The 19868-nt window shown below is 41.5% G+C and overlaps 1 protein-coding gene across 1 annotated transcript; it reads right to left on the bottom strand.

The window, feature by feature from the left end:
- Window positions 1–1943: 1943 nt before the first annotated feature.
- Window positions 1944–19036, bottom strand: LOC308105567 (glycylpeptide N-tetradecanoyltransferase 2-like). Its single transcript, XM_080456386.1, has 12 exons — window positions 18960–19036; window positions 18524–18626; window positions 17348–17492; window positions 15967–16085; window positions 12006–12097; window positions 9639–9755; window positions 8244–8414; window positions 6363–6471; window positions 5772–5942; window positions 4773–4940; window positions 3761–3898; window positions 1944–3498 (listed from the first exon to the last, which is right to left on the bottom strand). The coding sequence occupies exons 1-12, from the start codon at window positions 19028–19030 to the stop codon at window positions 3475–3477; spliced, it is 1428 nt and encodes a 475-aa protein (XP_080312512.1). The 5' UTR covers window positions 19031–19036; the 3' UTR covers window positions 1944–3474.
- Between the last annotated feature and the right edge of the window lie 832 nt (window positions 19037–19868).

The raw sequence follows: 19868 nt of genomic DNA, 5'->3' as shown, positions 1-19868 counted from the left end.
ATCTTTCTTGTCCATTCAGATACTAAAGATGCTGTCAGACCTCTGTGCCCAGAGGAACAGAAAAGCTGCTTCCCTTATGGCCAACTTAAAGCAGAGATTTTGGCTACCTACCAAGAGGATGCCATAAATCTACTGTCTACCAGAAGGAGGAGAGAAAGGAAGAGCTTTGCCACTGACCTACGTTTCCTGCCGACGGACGATGCACAACTGGCAGAGCCAACCGGGCTCCAAGTCCCCCGGGCCCCACACCAGAATAAGACAAGATGAGTGTGTAGAAGATGACCAAATTGATGGAGAGACAGTGCCATCTTGTGACAAGGACAGAGTGCACGGCTGAATCACCGCCTGATCACTGACTTGACCAGATAGGCCAAGCTGAAAGGCAATACTAGAACTGTGACCTGAATGACGTTAGGTGCCACCGATGACCACCCTGTGCCTGGAAGAATGGAGCACAAAAGGTGTCAGCTCTCCAAGATGACACAGATACAGGAAATGACGGGGACAGTCAGTGTCATTCCCGCTGCCCCCGAAACCATCGACCCCCAGAGGCTGTGGCGAGAGTAGGTCAGTGATGTTATCCTCAACCGGGTCTGGGATTGGACTGGAACAGGTCAACCCCTAGTCAACACCCTGAATAGTATGCGGTATCAGCTCTGGATAAGGACAGTAAGGCTTATTACTCACAGCCCATTTGGCTGCACAACAGCTGGCAAGCACCTGAGGAGAGAAGCTCCTGGTGCCCCCCCCCCCCCCCGCCTCTGCAGAAGTAATCCAGCTGGTTGTGGGAGACCTTTCTAATCCAACTGCGGGGAAATTCCCTTTTAGCTTCACCCAGCTGATGGCTGCTCAGATGGTCATGATGAGCGCTTGAGGGGTCAGGCCACATCGGGGTCTCCAGTTCTATGCAATGACTTCAGGCCCGGTTCTACTGGTCAAATTGCGGGCATGGTGTGGAACTGTTTGTCCACAAGTGTGACTGCTGCCACCCAGAAAGGTCCTAAAGGGACCACCAGAAGCGGGCCTATGATTCCTGATGGGCGGAAGAGCACTTTGACTTGGGGGCTCGGGTGTGGGTGTTCGACCCACCATTAAAACTAATTTAACCCATGTGTAAAAGTTACTGGAAACACCCTAGAACAGCTCCAACTGAAAACCACTTGATCATAAATCGTATATGCTATACACTGAGTTATTAGGCAGCGTTTTGTTTTCTAAATTAAATGTACCGTAGGCAGTCTCTATTAGTAAACTATAACATAAACATTGAAAAATAGAAAACATAAGATATAAATATAAATCAAATAAATATGTAGAACTTTTTTAGTCTAATTCTTTTACAGTTTATAAAAATACTGCGCATTTAGGCCAATTCTGTGATGAACACATTTTGAGTATCTGCATAATACAGGTATATTGTTTTAGAACTGACCGGATCTCTGTGCAAAATTGAATGCATCTTTGTCCATGGGAAGACAGCTTTATTCAGAAGACTAAAGAACAGAGGGTGAACGGCAGCAGAGCTGCCTGCCCCCAAATAATGAAAGTGTTGTTCATGATTTCTATTAAGAGATGTGCTTTTGTATTTCACTCTCACCAGCGTGATGGAATATTTTTCCTCAAGGTTTTCTTTTTTAAATGAGTGAATACCATGGCTCTTATTTAATTATACTCTCTCTCTCTCCTCCCCATCTCTCTCTCTCTCTCTCTCTCTCTCTCTCTCTCTCTCTCTCTCTCTCTCTCTCTCTCTCTCTCTCTCTCTCTCTCATATACAGTAACATTAATTTATTTTATTTTATGTATTTCTAAGAATCCAACATGACAAATTTATTCCAAGTTCACAAATAGTTTATACACAGATAAGAGAAAACTTGCTATCGTAAAGCCACTACCAGGCAATGCATAGTTCACATGAAAATGTATATAGTAGTTATGGTATTTTAGCGCCTCCTGCAGCATGTATAACAAAGTCTTGAGCTGTTATGATTTACAACTTAAACTATACTGTATGTCACGGTTTTCCCATGTAGGCTTGTTAGTAATTGTAGCACAGTAGATCTACTGGGACGACCTCACCACTAAGAACTCAAGCCTTAAAAAGGCAAATGTTTGGGGATTGAGTTGAGCAAACAAGGCAGGCTGCTGTGTTTCAAAAGATAAGAGAGAGGGAATAACATTCAGTAATAACTTAATAACTCTAAAATGACACAGCATGTGGTCCTATCAGCAGCATTCCTCTTTCTCCTGACTGCTTAACTGGGTAATGTGGGGACATAATGTGTTGGGGGGTCGTTGTGGTTCTGGAACGTCACATACCCTTGAGCTGGGATAAATTACTCGGTTGTGTTTACTCCTGCCAAGGGTCATTGTCCCAATCTATAACACATCTTGGACGCTTTCGTATTTCGCAGGCTTTGGGGAAAGTGGGGAAATATTTTTTTAAAAGACATGTTTTTTGCCTCTGGTTAGAAGATATCAAAGTCTAGAAAATTATTTTTTGCACCAATGTATGAGGCGATACAGTACACACACTTATCCACCCATCCATCCATCCAATTATCCCTGTTTCCCTTCACTTTCTGTCATATCCCCATTTCCTTCTTTGCAAGTCACAGACACACACACACACACACACACACACACACACACACACACACACACACACACACACACACACACACACACACACACACACACACACACACACACACACACACACACACACACACACACACACACACACACACACACACACACACACACACAATAACATGCAAGTTTATGTATTTAATGCAATGTGTTACATTCTCCAGCCTGTCAGATACAGTGTTTTCTTGTTTCACAGGGGCTGAACCTGGTCAAGATGTAGTAGTTAACTGGAAGACCTCAATACATTAGTAAAAAGCTAGAAACCAGTTCTCACACTGTTGCAGCAATATGACAATGTTTCAGGCCGCTGAGACCTTTGGGTAAAATCTAATTCGGCAAAGGCCCCAGCTCAACAAACACCCAGAATGCTGCATCAAGATGCACATAATGTGCTCAAGCATGCAATGGCACAGAATGTCTTGACATTATTTAGCTCATTCCGAGAATGACTGCATCATTAACCACTTTAACCCTGGTGTCCCTAGTTTAGGCAAGTCATTATCTAGGTCAAACTTTTGACATATTGAAAATGTAAACAATTTCAAATTTCACACTTTTTTTTACAAAAATAAATAAATAGACGATATACATGCTCGGTTATATTTGAAACAGGGCTTAAGTGGTTAAAGAGAAGGGAAAAATCACATATTGATTAAAATAAATAGTAGTTGTTTTTCAGTGGATGGAAATAATGGTTGTCTGTCTGTCTGTCTGTGTCTAGGAAAATTGTAGTATTAGTCAAAACTTGAGACACAAACAAAAGTGCTGCATTTTGATGTTTTGCGCTGCACCAGTCCTCCTTTGGTTCCTCTCTCAGGTGTGAATTTAGCTTGGTAACAACAAACCAACCTGGAAAAAATAGATGATATAACTAGTTTAAATGAACTACTGGTGTCTGATATGCATCAATCAATAAGTAATCACAGTTGAAAGAAAGAAAATACATGATTCCCTCAACTTGAATAGTGCACTAGGATTCACAAGCTCAAAATTCATAATAATATGCCTGTAGTCGAAATGATTAAAGATAACTGTGAAATCTACACTCAACACTATGTATCTTAGAATTTTGACGCTTTGTCGCTGACATATCATAGTATTCATATTGTACCTTATCTGGGTTTATGTTAGGACATGTCCAGTTGTACAGATAATAGTGGCATTTCTTGTCACCGATGTTGAACTTGAGCTTCTCTAGAAAGCCACCGTTCTCCATCACATTCAGCGCAATGAAGACATCAAACCCGTTCTGTCAAAGAGAGCGATCACAGTTTATTTGTTGTATTATCTGGTCTCTGCAGCAATGCAGTGGGTTACACATGTCATCCAATCAGGAGAGAGAACCCCACTCAAATAATTTATTAGCTTGTGTTCAAGTTCCAATTGTGTCTGCTCATTTATTTGTTTCATTGCTTCCAATTTCACTTGTTTATCTTGTATCCTGGATTCCAGCATGAGTTCTCTCTCCTGATCGGTTAAAATTGGTGTTCTAACCTGTAATTTTTTTTTCTGTTTACTAAAGAGCTGGTCAAATTGGAAGACCATTTGTTAGAACACTCTATGCAATGTAATACTTATTTTAACAAAACAATATAACTTACAGCACCTTTAGAATCAAATGTCTTATGTTGTATTCTCAGCCTTAGAATATGATACTGAATGAACGTTTAGAAAGTTAGGTATGGCCTTTGGTAGCAAATTAATAATAATAAGGCTGGCACTTCTACTGCCTTCCCATGTGTGTTAGTGCACAGTAAAATCCATACTGTTTATTGAACACTGAGGATTTTACTGTGTGCATACAGCTACACAGCATCAGTGTCTACAATGATCACACACAGGGATGCAGTTGGATACATGCTTTACAGAATGGCAAACCGAAAAATAGTATCTTTATCATTAATTGTAAAGTTTAATTTTAATCTGAGCTTTACTTTGAGAAAGGTCGCTGGTACTATAACAACACACATGCAGTACTACACTGCCTACAAACAATCAGTTTTCAACCTCTGTTATGTGAAATGGGTTTATTTATTCACAACCGTGAGAAACATTTGAATCATCTACAGTACGTGCTCAATGAATTAATTTACGCACGCACGCACGCACACACACACACTTACAGTTTTGGCCAGAACCAGTGTATCCTCCATGAGACTGAGCAGGTGTGTAGCAGTAGACACACAGTAGAGGAGATGGGCTGCCCTCAGGCTGCTGTGCACCGGGTGGTTCAGCACCCTGCTGGACTCAGTGTAGAAACTCACCACGTCTGTCAGGATGCCATCACTGCCCTGTTTGGACACATCGTAGCTTTCGCATTTAACCTCAATTTCAGGTTTCTTTATGCAGATTCTCCCAGAGAGAGAGGTAATTGTATCAGCGTCTGCTCCAAATAACTTCATTGTCAACCATGTAGCCAGGTGTCTTACCAAACACCAGTGCAAGTTATATTGTATTAACATACCATACAGATTGATTAAAATAGCGTTTTTATTTAAGTCCCGGATTATGGTTTAGCTTTACATTTTGCATTGTAATGGTTGAAAACATACAGTACTGATCTACACTGTGACATTATGTCACCAGATGTTCCTAATCACGCTCACACTAGAGCATATTACAGAAATGCCAATTAATAGTAGTTAGTTGTATATTTCCCCTTCGCTGGACTACGGGTTCCAAAAAACATGTTGCAACATTTCAGTCGCCCCTCACTAAACCAGGGCACACAGGCAATACTTCAAGCTGATCTGTTTCTAGCCTCACTAGTGGCAGGGCTCCAAGAATGGCTACAGTATGTCGGTCGATCTGTTCAGATCTTTGGTCAAATATCTTAAAACCTCTGGCTGGATTACTATGGAATTGGCTGTTTACCTTCATGCTCCCCAGAGAATGAACCCTATGGATTTAGGTGACCCCAGGGCCTTCCCTCTAGCAATTAGGCAATTAGCAAATTAGGCCAATGGGATGGTTGTTCAGTTCAAACCACATCGGTCCAGTTGGGAGTAAGGACCACCAAAGTCCCAGAGACTGCTAATGGGGCTTTTAATCTCTTAGCCTTGTTTTTCTTTTTCTTTTTTAAACCAGTGAAAACATTTATTCGAGCAAAGGCACGGACAAACCTCCACAACATAGGTGTCAATCACATTCTCCCTTGGTAAAAGCCAGTGTTCTACTTCTTGCAGGGACAGGATGGGGCTCAGGTGGAACTTCTGGAGGTGTCCCTGTAGGAGAGAATGTACCCCCGAAGCATCCTGCCTCGTCATACAGCGCAGGCCTGGTGTCTTGGTCACCTGGGTGAGAGAAGGAGCGCAAACATGGCACAGATATGTTTACCTTGAGGTATTTGAAGAAAACACAGAAAAACAAGTTAGCCTTTCGACTGAGGCAGCATATAGGAAAAGGTGAATAAGGCCTGGGCTTGCCTGTAGAAAATAAGTCACTCAAATCTGCAGGTTTTACAAAAAACATCCAACTTTGACAATATTTACTGGTCAATATCACTACTGCCATTTTTGTAGGTGTCTACAGTAGGCCTATTACCGCCCATGAAGAGACATGTACGTGCAAGACAAGTCACATTCCTCAGTAATGACTTTTAGAGTTTTACTTTATTTCTCTTTGATACCAACTTGTCACACAAGCCTGATATGCCTGTGTGAGCCAATGTGTAGTGAAATGCATTTTGCCACAAGGTGGCACTGTATGCAAACCTCAGGCAAGCGGTTGAGTTTGAGAGCTCTCTGCAGGGCCATGGTCTGTCTTTGACCTGGGTAGTCTACGTCCATCAATTTACGCAGGTTCAGAGAACGATGCCAGTATCTAAAACAAACACACACAAGACACAGATGAGTGCTCTTTGGGCTATGTAGCCTAATTAGTGCCCTACGCGCGGGCGCACACGCACGCACGCGCGCACGCGCACACACACACACACACACACACACACACACACACACACACACACACACACACACACACACAAGAGTGCTCTTTTGGCTATGTAGCCTAATTAGTACACCATAGACATCTGTTGGTGCTCAAGGTTTAGAAATGGTTACAATTTATTCATAAAGCTTTGCCGAGGAGCCTAAATTCGTCTTTTGTATGTCAATGACCTCCAACCAAATGCACATTAGCACAAGGACCCTTGCTATTTTCATATTTAATTTAGTGCAGAGCCGCAAAACAGATATAACTAGAATATGCATTATTATTCTTTCAATCACTGTGTAAAGTTCTGGCTATTCCAGTATCACAGTTTGCACTTTGATTTGATTGAACTGAATGAATGCTCCTCCTGATTTGTACCAGCTCGCAGTATAATAATTACGGTTAACTTATCCATTTGAGAGTTAAAACTGCAAACTTTGTTTAGTTAATATAATGTTACTTTAACCAAGCTGTATGGTAGAGTATGTTACTACAATACAACCCCACTGTGGTGTTTGTAGTAGGTCTCGAGCCTGGATTTTGCCTATATATTATAACTCTATGGCTTTTGCATACAGTAGCTCCACAGCAGAAATGTCAGCGCTTGCAAGGTGGACCTGTGTTCGAATTCCAGGTAGGACAATGAGTTACGGATTGCATCATTAAATCATTGGTTCCCAAACATTTTCAGCTGAGACCCAAACAAACCTGTAACCACTAAAATAGCCGATGCACAAGCTCACAACGTGTCACGTTGTCAGCTTCTAGATCTGCGATTTTCAGTATTTCTTAGTTTTTAATTTTTTTAAATTTATGGATATATGGATATATATTAAATGTTTTGAAGATTTATTTTTATATAGCAAAAAATATATATAACTAGAAAAAGTGCTCCTCGGAGCAATAGGCCAATGTGAAAAGGGTGCCATTTATTCTTAGGTCTTTCATGGCAATCAGACACTGCATTCATGATTTGATTAATTTTGTTCCAAAAATGTGTTTTGCTAAATTAGACCTGCTGGTGGTGCTATAACAGGCCAATGTGAAAAGGGTAGCATTTCTTCCTCGGCCTAGTGGGAATGTGCGTGTGAAAATTCACGGAAATCGCAAGCTGCATAGTCTTTTTGTTCAAAACGGACCAATCCTGCAAACTTTGGAAGCCAACCATAGGCAATGAGGATGGAATATGGGAAATCGGACAGATTCGTGTTGATCACATGACTATAGAGATACTGTGTACCGATTTGCATGATGTTTGGATAAAATCTGTAGGAGTAATGTAAAAAAAAATGGTTTTGCACAAATCGGCCTCCTGGTGGCGCTATAACAGACCCATGTGAAAGAATTAGGGCAGAGGTTCTGAATTGGCATCCAGGGAGTGTGTGTGCATAGTTTCGGAGCGACCGGGCCAATAACGGTGCCGGAGATTAGCTGCTAACACACAGACAGGACGGACACACACACACACACACGGACGGACGGACGGACAGGGGCGAAAACATACTCTCTCGCCATGCCTTTCGGCCTGGCGGAGACAATAATACGACATGCAACAAGTGCAAAAAGTGTGGATATTTATTTGTGACCCATGAAAATGGGTCCACGATCCACTGCTTCAAATGAACACTGAAGATGTTCCTGTGCACATGTAGCCTGCCTACCTGCCAGTGGCCGTTGGTGAGGGCAGAACTCCGTCAGCTGTGTAGACAGCCTGGTAGACGCCCTGCAGGTTGACCCGTCTGGTGAGCTCTCGGATCAGAACCGGACTCATCCGCTTGGCGCGCAGCTTCTTGTGGACGCACAGGAAGTTGACCTGTGCCACTCTCTTCTCCCTGGGAACACATTCTATCAGGACACCTGCCTCTGGGGGTTTCTTTCGAGGCATTTACAAGCAGAAAACTCTACACAGGAACATTCACTGTCATTTTTTGTCATCCTGTTGTTGTGGGTACTGCATGGACAATGGTGGAAGAAGTACTCAGATTGTTTTTGTATACTGTGCGTAGAAGTAGCAATACCACAGAGTAGAAATATTGGCCTACTCTGTTGCAAGTACAAGTCCTGTATTAAACATTTTACTTGAGTAAAATTACAAACGTATTGGCATCACACAAAATTACTCATTATGCAGAATGGCTCATTCCACATTTATATTATTGGACTGTTGTCTAATTAGTAATGCATTAATGTTGCAGTTGGTAAAGGAGGGACTGGTTTTATGTGCTGCTGGTTAGCTTAACCTATAATATCGTTAATGTATCCACATTTGTTGCAATGCAAAGTAACTAAAGCTGTCAAATAATTGAAATGGAGTAAAAAAGAGCAATTTCTTCCCATGAGATATAGTGGAGTAGAAGTATAAAGTATCGCAAAATGGCAATAGGCGAGAAAATAAAAGTACCCCAGAATTGGACTGAAGTACAGTGCTGTACTTGAGCAAACGTGCTGTTATTTTTCCACTTCTGGTCCTGGTTCTTTTCTCTGTACCACATGCTAGCAGAGTGAAATGAAATGTGACTCGGGGCCCTATCTTGGCATTTTTTACTATTTCGAATTTTTTTATCTACATCAACACGTTGTGATCGAGCTTGTAGATCAGCTATTTGAACTATTTTAAAATGTTTTTCAAAATAGTAAAAAATGGCAAAAACAGGATAATGGGGTATGGCGGGTGTAGTTCATTAACTACAGCAGTGGTTCTCAAACTTTTTCACGTCAAGGACCCCCAATGTATTTAGCCACGGACCCCCATCTCAAATATTTTGTTCCAGGGACCCCCAGAAGCAAAAATGTTAGTTGCAAATGTTCGCTTTAAAAATATATATATTCAAAGGTTTGCAAAAATATTCACGATTTTTCAAAAATAGCAGATCTACAAGCTCATAGCGTGGCACTCGAGTGCTGCGCTATTGTACATCTGCTATTTTTGAATAGCCAAAGTATAAAAGGTTAAAGTGGTTATAATTATTGCGATGCTCTATAAACACATTTTGCTGGGGACCCCCTGGAACCCCCCCCCCCCCACACTTTGAGAACCAATGAACTACAGTACTCACGTCTCATATATGCGGACATTAGCAGGAACGGCAGCGATGAAGCCCACTAGCTTCTTGTTGGTGTTGACTCTCACCCCACAGTGCCACTGGGCCAGCCAACCAGGAGACTGCAGAGCCCTGGAGAGGAAGACACTCACTGTATGTGAATAAAGGTTGAACATTAACCACCTGAACTCTATCATCCCTATTGTGAAATTTTGCCGAAAATAGCCGATCCACAAGCTCACAACGCGTCGCGTTGTCATTGATGCGTTGTGAGCTTATAGATCGGAAATGTTTGGCAAAGAGAGGGTGTAGAGGGAAAAAGACACACCAAGTACAGTGCCAACTCAATATAGAGACTAGAGTCTAAGTGGTTAAGCTGAGGTGATTTGCTGATGAACATCTGGTGAAAACAAGAAATAATTCATTCAAGTAGTCTTGTATGAATGTCTGTAATGTAATCTGAAAGGTAATGTTGCAACAGGTATTTCTAAACATCTGTGCCTATGCTTCCTGGGATGTGGGGCCTTTGAGCCACAATAGGCCCAATCTGGGAACCCTTTCATAAAAGAAAGGGGAATATATACAATTTTGAAGCAGTCTTGAAAGATTACAATAGGCCTAATATGCTATTCATGTGAGTGTGTAAATGATTACAGTTTGACATTCAACTGTTTGAACAATGCTAGACTATAAGTTAGAGAAGTGGTTTTGCATTCAGAGAGTTGGTGGTTGTACAGTATCTCATTAAAAGTAGAGTAAAGTGTTACTTTAACGATGAGAGTGTTCAAATGTAACCAAAAGGACATAATAGTGTACCGCTAGGACCCCTAATTCAAAATTGAGACACTTGGAAGACTTATGGAGGCTGCTCTAGTGTTCCCACGGGGGGAAGATGTGGGAAAATAAATTATAAAACTGTGAAGCAGTGCGGTGCTGAAGCAGCGTGCAGCCTTCCTTGCATAAATGAAAGGAAAAAAAGAAAAGTAAATACAAAAAGTCTCATCCTTTTGCGTTCCCTTCACTATAGTGTCTGGTTGCTGCCAGTATACACTGGTGATGATGTCCTACAAGCCAATCAAAGGCATGGCACCAGCCTACCTTCAGGACATGTATGATCTAACCCCCACACTCACTTAGATCAGCCAACACAGCAAGTGTGTTCGTCCCTTCCCTAAAACAAGGGTTCCCAAACTTTTCATGCCCCCCAAAATATTCATATTTGAATTGGGGACCCCCCACCCTGACAAGCACTTGGAGTTGTAGGCATTACATTTAGTTTCACCTGGTAAAACAATTGCCGAACTACAAGCTCACAACGCCTCGCACTGCGAGGCGTTGTGAGCTTGTAGATCGGCTATTTTCACAATGTGTGCCTCTTTCTTACGTAATATTTGACAATTTGGCCGATTTGGTATTAAAAAGGTCTTAAAGGGACTACACCATTAATTTTAACTTTTTCTTATTTTTTGTGTTTTTGTCCTCCCCTACCTCTCTTCTATCCCCAAAAATACCGCACCCTGACGTGACGTCACGTCAGGGTGCAAATTTTGTTTTCTTTATTTTTTATATATATATTTTTTTTTTTACTTTTTCCACACAGAACCAGGAGATAACATGCATACAAACTGGCTCAATAGTGCCCCGTGCCAAACAGGACAATGTGGTATAAGCCAGAGAGAAGTTAGTTGGAATGAGTATATCTGAGGCTTGATTTAGGCTCAAACCTTTTGAAAAACGTTTGAGGGACATAAACAATATGATATTATTATTATTATTTTATTTTTTAAATTCATGGTGTAGATCCTTTAAAAGTCATTCAATTGTAACTTTAGAAATGTGCAGATAGATACCCTGTATACACTTACCTACTGTATGTTGGTTTGTTTACTGTTGAGTGAGAAAACAATGTTGCACATTAACCTAATCATCTGGGGACCCCCCCAATATAATTTGGGGACCCCCAGTTTGGGAACCACTGCCCTAAAACACCCAGGCCAACTTTCCACACGTCCTCCCTCCTCTTCTCCTGGCTCCCAAGCTGTAGCCTTTTTTAATAAATGCTAGTTATACTATGCAGATAAATGTTGGTTATTTGTTCATGTGTGACGCTATTTAGATTTCTTTGCTTGCAGACACAAAATAAGAATGCTATTTAGAGAGCATCTTGTTTAGATAGATGCTAGGTTTGATGTTTACAAGTTTATTTGAAGTACTAAATTGTTTTCGATGCACTCTACACTCTACTTATGTGCCCATTACCCTGTCATTGACAAGGGTTCATGCTATTTACTCTGATCTTTTTCTTGTGAGTCACTCTGAATAAGAGCATCTGCTAAATGCCTAAACTGTAAAAAAGAGAAAGTGTCAATGCTTGAATCTTACCACTGCAAGTACTCAGGAGAGAAATCATATCCGATGGTGTTGTCATCCTCTTCCATATAGTTTCCATTCAGTAGAGAGCATAGCTCTTTCAGCTGGAAGACAGAAGAGGAGAAGCATTGAGATGGCGCCTTGTCTTTGCTACTGACGTGCGTTGTGCACTGAATGACAGAGGAGAAGCATGGAGATGGGTCCTTGTCTTCTTCAATCCTGGCTATTGACGCTTCCATCAGGTGTTCTAAAACAGTGGTTATCAAGGTGGGAGCCGAGGGGTGCAGCCAGGGGCCGCCAAATGGAAAAGAGAGGAAAAGTCACTTTAAACCTGGAGTCCCTATACTTATTGTCGAAATGTCATTATTGTCAAAATTCATTCACATTTTTCAATAAAAGAAATAGATTCGCAAAAATAGGTGATCTACAAGCTCACAACGTGTCACGCTGCGATGCAATGTGAGCTTTTAGATCGGCTATTTTCACAGGGGGGCTGCAGCCTGTCTTTGCATGGAAAAGTTCTCTATTAAAGCACCAACAAGGCCATGAAAACAAAAACTGTGCCATTTATTTTTGTTGTATTCCAAATGAACCAACCGCTTGAACCTCAGCATCCATATTCAGGGGGAAACTTTGCCAAAAATAGCTGTTGTGAGTTCTAACCTATAAGTATAGAGGATTTAAGTGGCTGTAGATTAAGTAAAAATAGAGAAGCTCAAAGGGGATCTTTACACAAAAGCTAGTAGAAGATGGCCTTTGGACGGGATGATAGGAGCAAATCAGAAAATACAAATGTCACATAGTCAAAGTGACAATTCAGTGGCCCGATGAAGGCCAGACTGTAAAGCCAGTCAATAGAGGATTTTATCTGTTCTGTGCGAGAAGAGTTGCCTGACATTCATGTTATCTGATTTGAATGAAGGACTGCTTGATCCCAGCACAAAAATACCTAGCTTTCCAAATAGGCACCCTGGAGAGTCAATGTTGTTTTTGTTCTGTGTTTCAGTATCTGACAGCTGACTTTGCCCACGTACATCATTCGTTTTTTTCACGACCCTGAGATGTGTGGGGGTCTCTAAAATAATTCACATTAGGGTGGAGATAAATAACGGTCTAACGGTGTGCTTCCTGTGTGTGTGGGGGTGTGTGTGTGAGACAGAGAGAAACTTCACTGCGCACACACGCACACGCACACACACACAGGAAGCAGCCCTCTACTTACAACAATTGTATGAAGTCAATTACAACAACTGAAACTGGCTGATATTGCGACAAGGTTTCAATTGCCTGAAATTTGCCTGCCCAGGCCCAGAGCCAGGATGAAGTGAAAAGAGCACTATTGTGCATTTAGTTCTTTTGGAAAACATATTTATTTTAGCCCATAGTATTTGGCCGCGGACCCCCATCTGAAAAGAGTTTGTGCCAGGCACCCCCATAAAAGAAGATTTGCGTTATCATTTTCGACAATTATACCACATTTTTCATTTCTCTAAATGTAAAAAAAATAGCTGATATCGGCTATATTTCAATAGCTTAAGTTTAAAATACATTCTTTATTTTGCAGGGGACCCAATGGAAACCTCACAAGGACCCCTGGGAGTCCCGGTACCCCACTTTGAGAATCACTACAACTAGCCTATGTTGTATCTTGTTAATGCACAGTAAATTGATACTACATTACACCGAACAATGCATTATTTGTGATTCAAATAATGGTCGTTGGTAATGTATTAGCGACCCCTACACTCGGTTGCTTTCATGCAGGGAGCTCAGACCTCTCCTTATTGGAGGGGAACCCGGCCTAGCAAGCCAAACAGAATACAAGATAAATAAGTTATTGAATTCTAAAATTATTCATGCACTCAACACTAAACCCCTACAGTTATTGTAAACTGAAACAAAACATTCACAGAACGGAATAAGTATACCACCCAGTCTTTCACAAAAAAGGAAACAAAATATTTTGAGATGGGGGTCCGCGGCCAAATACATATCATTTCGGGGGTCCTCGATATTAAGAAGTTTGAGAACCACGTGGTGTAACCCCCACGGGACCGTACCTATGTTCCCCAGGTTCTATGTTCCCCAGGTTCTATGTTCCCCGCAAAAAAGGTTCTATGTTCCCCACTTACCAAAAAAGGTTCTATGTTCCCTGGGTTCTATGTTCCCCGTTTACCCCAAAAAAGGTTCTATGTTCCCCATTAACAAAAAAAAGGTTCTATGTTCCCCGCTCACCCAAAATGCAGGAAAAATACATTTTTAATTTCCAATTATTAATAACATCCTCTGAACACACATAACTGAACATAATGGGGAGAAATTACTATCAGAAACTTGCCCGCCCCTTTCCCCTGGCGGCCATCTTGGTGATATAGAGGACGGCTGTGGACACTTCAGAAAACCACCTACCAGTGACATCATCGTCAGGTTTTTTTTTAACAAGATTTTGTTTAAACATATATTTTTTTATTAACGTGAGAACAATGCCTTTCATTATAGCATGCTAACTTTCCATGAATAGAAAGCCTGCAGTTTCTATTAGCATGGATTCCCTATTGATGTCACTGGTAGGTGGTTTTCTGAACTGTCCACAGCCCTCCTCTGAAACATACTGATTAGACAAAAATTGTACCATAATAAGCATTGGTGAGGACCAATTATATGAAGATATGTTGAAAATGGGTGAAAATGGGTTGTCCTTTAAGCTTGCATAATTGTCTCCACCAGGCCGAAAGGCATGGCGAGAGAGTATGTTTTACCCCCTGTCCGTCCGTCCGTCCGTCCGTGTGTGTGTCCTGTCCGTGTGTTACCAGCTAATCTCCGGCACCATTGGCCCGCTCGCTGCGAAACTGTGCACACACACTCCCTCGATACCAATTCAGAACCTCTGCCCCAAACTTTTCACATGAGCCTGTTATAGCGCCACCAGGAGGCCGATCTGTGCAAAACCCATTTTTTGACATTACTCCTACAGATTTTATCCAAACGTCATGCAAATCGTTACACAGTATCTCTATAGTCATGTGATCAACCCGGATCTGTCCGATTTCCCATATTCCATCCTGATTGGCTAAGGTTGGCTTCCAAAGTTTGCAGGATTGGTCCGTTTTGAACAAAATGCCTCGAATCATGAACGCAGCTTGCAATTCCGTGAAATTTCACACGCACATTCCCACTACGCCGAGGAAGAAATGCCACCCATTTCACATTGGCCTGTTATAGCGCCACCAGCAGGTCTAATTTAGCAAAACACATTTTTGGAACAAAATGCCACAAATCATAAATGCAGTGTCCGATTGCCGTGATTCAAGGCCTAGGAAGAAATGGCACCCTTTTCACATTGGCCTATTATACCGCCACCAGGAGGCCACAATAACGTACCTGACCTGGCGTAGACCTGTGCTCCGAGGAGAACTTTTTCTTGTTGTATTTATTTTTGTGTGTAAAAAACTTTGTAACCTTTTTTATATGCTTTATAAATTAAGCACTTTGAAACTGAAGATGATGGCCAATGTTGATGATAGTAAAAATGATAATAATATCGTATCGATATCGTGAGCCCAATATCGTGTATCGTATCATATGTACCGTTAAATTAATGTATCGTGACACCCCTAAATAGATTTTGAGTCATGTCAAAGAAGTTTTCAAAACATGATATTTTGACACTTTAAAAACTGAAAATTTACAAATAACTAATGGGTATAAATACATGTATTTAAACCTTTTTAAATGTCTCACCATTTCCTGCATTTTTGGGTGAGCGGGGAACATAGAACCTTTTTTAGAACCTTTTTTGGTTGAGTGGGGAACATAGAACCTTTTTTTGGATGAGTGGGGAACATAGAACCCTTTTTTGGTTGAGCGGGGAACATAGAACCCGGGGAACATAGAACCTTTTTTGGGGGGGGAGGGGAACATAGAACCTGGGGAACATAGAACCTGGGGAACATAGGTACGGTCCCACACCCACCACAGTAGGGCTGCTCAGATCCAACGTGTCCCAGGAGAAGCCTTCAGGTAGAGAGTAGGGCTCCTTGCGGATACTGGTCTTCCCCTCCTCTATCGGGCCGTGGGACGTTATACTGTCACCTGAGGACACAGAGAGAGCGAGCCTTGTTTGATCAAAGAGATTAAAGCATCTATGCTGACATATTTTCCATCTCTGAAATACACAGACAACACTTTCAAATCTATTTTGGCACAGGCTGATTGGTGGCTGAGGCTGAGGATTCTTTTCTATGTATTTAGTCCATCCTGACATTTTGATTCAAGGAATTTTGCAGTATAGAGCAGCGGTTCTCAAATGTTTTTATTTCAAGGATCCCCAAATAAATATGCTCCACCTGAATGTTTTGTGCCAGACAGGGACCCCCGGAAGCAAAGATTTTAGTTTAAAAATAATATTTTTTATATAATATAATATATATAAACATGTTCACGATTTGTCAAAAATAGCAGATCTACAAGCTCATAGCGCAGCACGAAGTGACACACTATGAGCTTGTACAGTATATCTGCTATTTTTGTAGCCAAACAAAACGTGGTTAAATCGATTGTGACGCTGTATTATTGCCTCCCATGGACAAATTAATTCGTCAAATTCTGCTATGGCCCAGCCTGCCAAGGACGAGTTTGGACGAGTAAAAAAAAAAGGAAAAGAATAGATAACGCCATCCAAAGATGTGCTGCTCCATTCACTCCCTAGTTAACTTGTTGCTTAAAATGCAATCTCGGCTCCTGTGTCCTTTTTTTTTTTACACTATATATTTTTGGCAAAACATGCTATTTTCAACTATGGAACAGATTACCACTATCGGATAAATGTTTCCCCCCCATTCTACGAGACCGCTGTGTGTGTAATCAGGGGATCACCGTGCGGATAGCATTCACAGAAAATATTCCATGATTTTTCAAAGGTTGATAAAATCGCTCGTTTTCGCTGGCAGTAGCGTAACACTATTACACTATTACTCTGGCAGTTAAAGAGTTAACACTTTTTGCTGGGGACCCCCTTGTACCCCCCCCCCCCCCAAGCCGGTGTTACAGGTGGTTAAATATAGGTATGGGTTTGGTGTGTTTAACCACATGAACCCTAGCGTCGCGATTCTGGGGTGAACATTTGGATATTTTCGGCAAAGAGATTTGGTTGAGAGGGAAAAAAGTATAGAGGGTTTAAGTGGTTATGGTCAGGCATGGCGGTTAGCCAATGAGATTACGTGACCACAAACTCCTGGGTTCGGAGATTGTAGAAATGTGTTATCATCAAGTCAGGAAACACGACCTTAACTTCAATGTAAAGACTAATACTCCTTCTGCCAGTGGTTGATGTCGCAGCCTTTTATTATCCATACCCAGTTTAGGGACAGGTTGCGTGCTCCAGAACTGGTAGTTGCGTCTTTGAGCCTCCTGAATGGTTCTGGGCAGAAGGTTAGCCACTGAGAAGAGGTGGAGGGCTTTCCGGATCTCCTGCTGTTTGTCCTCAGGCAGACCAACCAGCTAGTGCAGAATAAAGAACACATGAGGATGGTATATACAGTAGATAGAGCATCCAGTTAAAGCAGAACAAGAACAGATGATGGGGTTGTGTGTATACCCAGCCGGAGGTAGGCTATATGGGTTTACACAGCAAGAGAAATGGAAGCATCAAAAGCAATACTGTAACTACAGTAGACATTATATGCATTTGTTGGTAACATTTAACTTTGCGGTTACCACTAGCTCAGTGGCAGTGGTGTAAAGTAACTAAGTACATTAAACTCAAGTACTGTAGGCTACTTAAGTATAACTTTTACTTTACTGGAGCATTTCCAGTTTTCAGTCCTTTTACTTCTACTCTACATCTCAGATGCAAATATTGTGCTTTTACTCCACTACAATTATATGAAGACTTAAGTTAGTTACTTTTTAGATTTTGATTATTTGTACAAAACATACTTTAACCACTTCAGCCCTATACATTTCGGCCATTCGAAAATAGCCGATCTACAAGCTCACAATGTGTCGCAAATTCCAGACTTTTACTTGTAGAGTATTTCTACATTGCAGTATTGATACTTTTACTTAAGTAAAACATTTGAGTACTTTTTTCACCACTGCTCAGTGGCCTTGTGATTAGAGATATCCATCCTGAGACTGGGGGTGAGGGGGGATCAGGGTTCAATCCCCAGCCGAGTCATAACAAAAGACTGCATCAAGGGTTGGATTGCGGGTCAGACCCTGCGACATACATGGTGGTGTCATGTCCAGGGGATGTGCTTGTACATCTTGGCAGGGAGTGTACTAGCACATCAAGCTGCCTTACACTATACAGAAATAGGAGATAGGCTCCTGACCTGGGGGTCAAATGGATCAGGAACCGTTGATTCTAAAGGCTACTTACTTACTCACAGGTGACCCCCAGGTATATTCACACACACGCACCGCACGCACGCACGCACGCACACACACACACACACACACACACACACACACACACACACACACACACACACACACACACACACACACACACACACACACATGCATACCATCTCAAATGGGTCTCGTGGTCCGTCTTTTCTCCAGGCATCTTCTTTCTTTGGTTTCTTTTTGTTCTTCGTCACACTGCCGTCGTCCATCAGACTCTTATCACTAAAGACAGTTAATACCAACAACTCATGTTGTTAACTAATCAATATTGCAATGAATTGCGTGCCTAGAGTTTCTAACATTCATTGTTTATGGATATTTAACAGTGGTTCTCAAACTTTTTAATTACAAGGATCCCCATAACTCTGAGAATGGACCCCCATAATGGACCACATACAGGTTCATTTGGTTCCATTCATCCTCAGAGTTACAGACCTCTAAGGGTCCATTTGGAGCCCCCTCAAGGAACCCTGAGAGGGTCCCCGGACCCCACTTTGAGAACCACTGATCTGTAGTAATTTTTCTTGAAAACATGTTGAAAGTTTGGCTACTTACGTCAAGTTTGCGTCGGTCATTGTTACGGTGCGTGTCCTTAAAGCTGAAAGGAGAATGTTTTGTGACTGCATGCAGCTTGTCCTTATCTGGGGCTGCAGTAAGGGAGGAGAGGGGCGGTCTCAGATACCCACACCCTACTCTCTACCACCAGACCCTGCAGATAACTCAGGACAATGCCCACAGTCAATTACAACTATATAACCAATAGCGTGACTACGACATGCAGATTTAGTGAGGCTTGGTGTTCAAAAACTCTGTCCCGCGCTATGAGCTTGTATATCTGCTATTTTTTGAATAGCCAAATAAATAAAAAAATGACACAGATGCGTTCCCGGTCTTAATGGGTTAAGAGCATAACAATACAGCAATGTAGAAATTACAAGTAAATGCCCTGTATTAAAAATTCACAATAATGCTTAAAGTACCAAAAGGTCATTATGCAGAATGTCCCATTTCACACGTTTTTTTTAAGTTATAAAAAGCATTGCATCGCGACTTGTTGTGAGCTTGTAGATCGGCTATTTCCAATAGATGAAGTTAAAATAGGGCTCAAGTTGTTCATGTATGCTTTGCATTTATATCTAAATCTATAAAGTAACTTGTAACTAAAGTTCTCAAATACGCTAATCGGAGTGGAGTAAAAAGTCAACATTTGCCTCTGAGAAGTAGTGGAGTAGAAGTATAAAATATTGAAAAATGGAAACACCAGTACCTCAAAATTGTACTTCAGAGAAATACTTGAGTACTGTAAATGTATTTACTTTCCACCACTGATTGAGCAGATTTCATCAGAAGAATTGCCAAGAATACATAAATAAATCACAATATCTGGTGTTCAGATATTTATGTATTTATTGCATGCGTGTATTCATGCATGTAGCCTACTGTACATTTATTGATATGATGGAA

This window comes from Gymnoscopelus braueri (assembly GCF_963280865.1).
Source record: "Gymnoscopelus braueri genome assembly, chromosome: 17".
NCBI classification, from domain to species: Eukaryota; Metazoa; Chordata; class Actinopteri; order Myctophiformes; family Myctophidae; genus Gymnoscopelus; species Gymnoscopelus braueri.
This window is presented reverse-complemented; position numbering and strand designations above follow the sequence as displayed.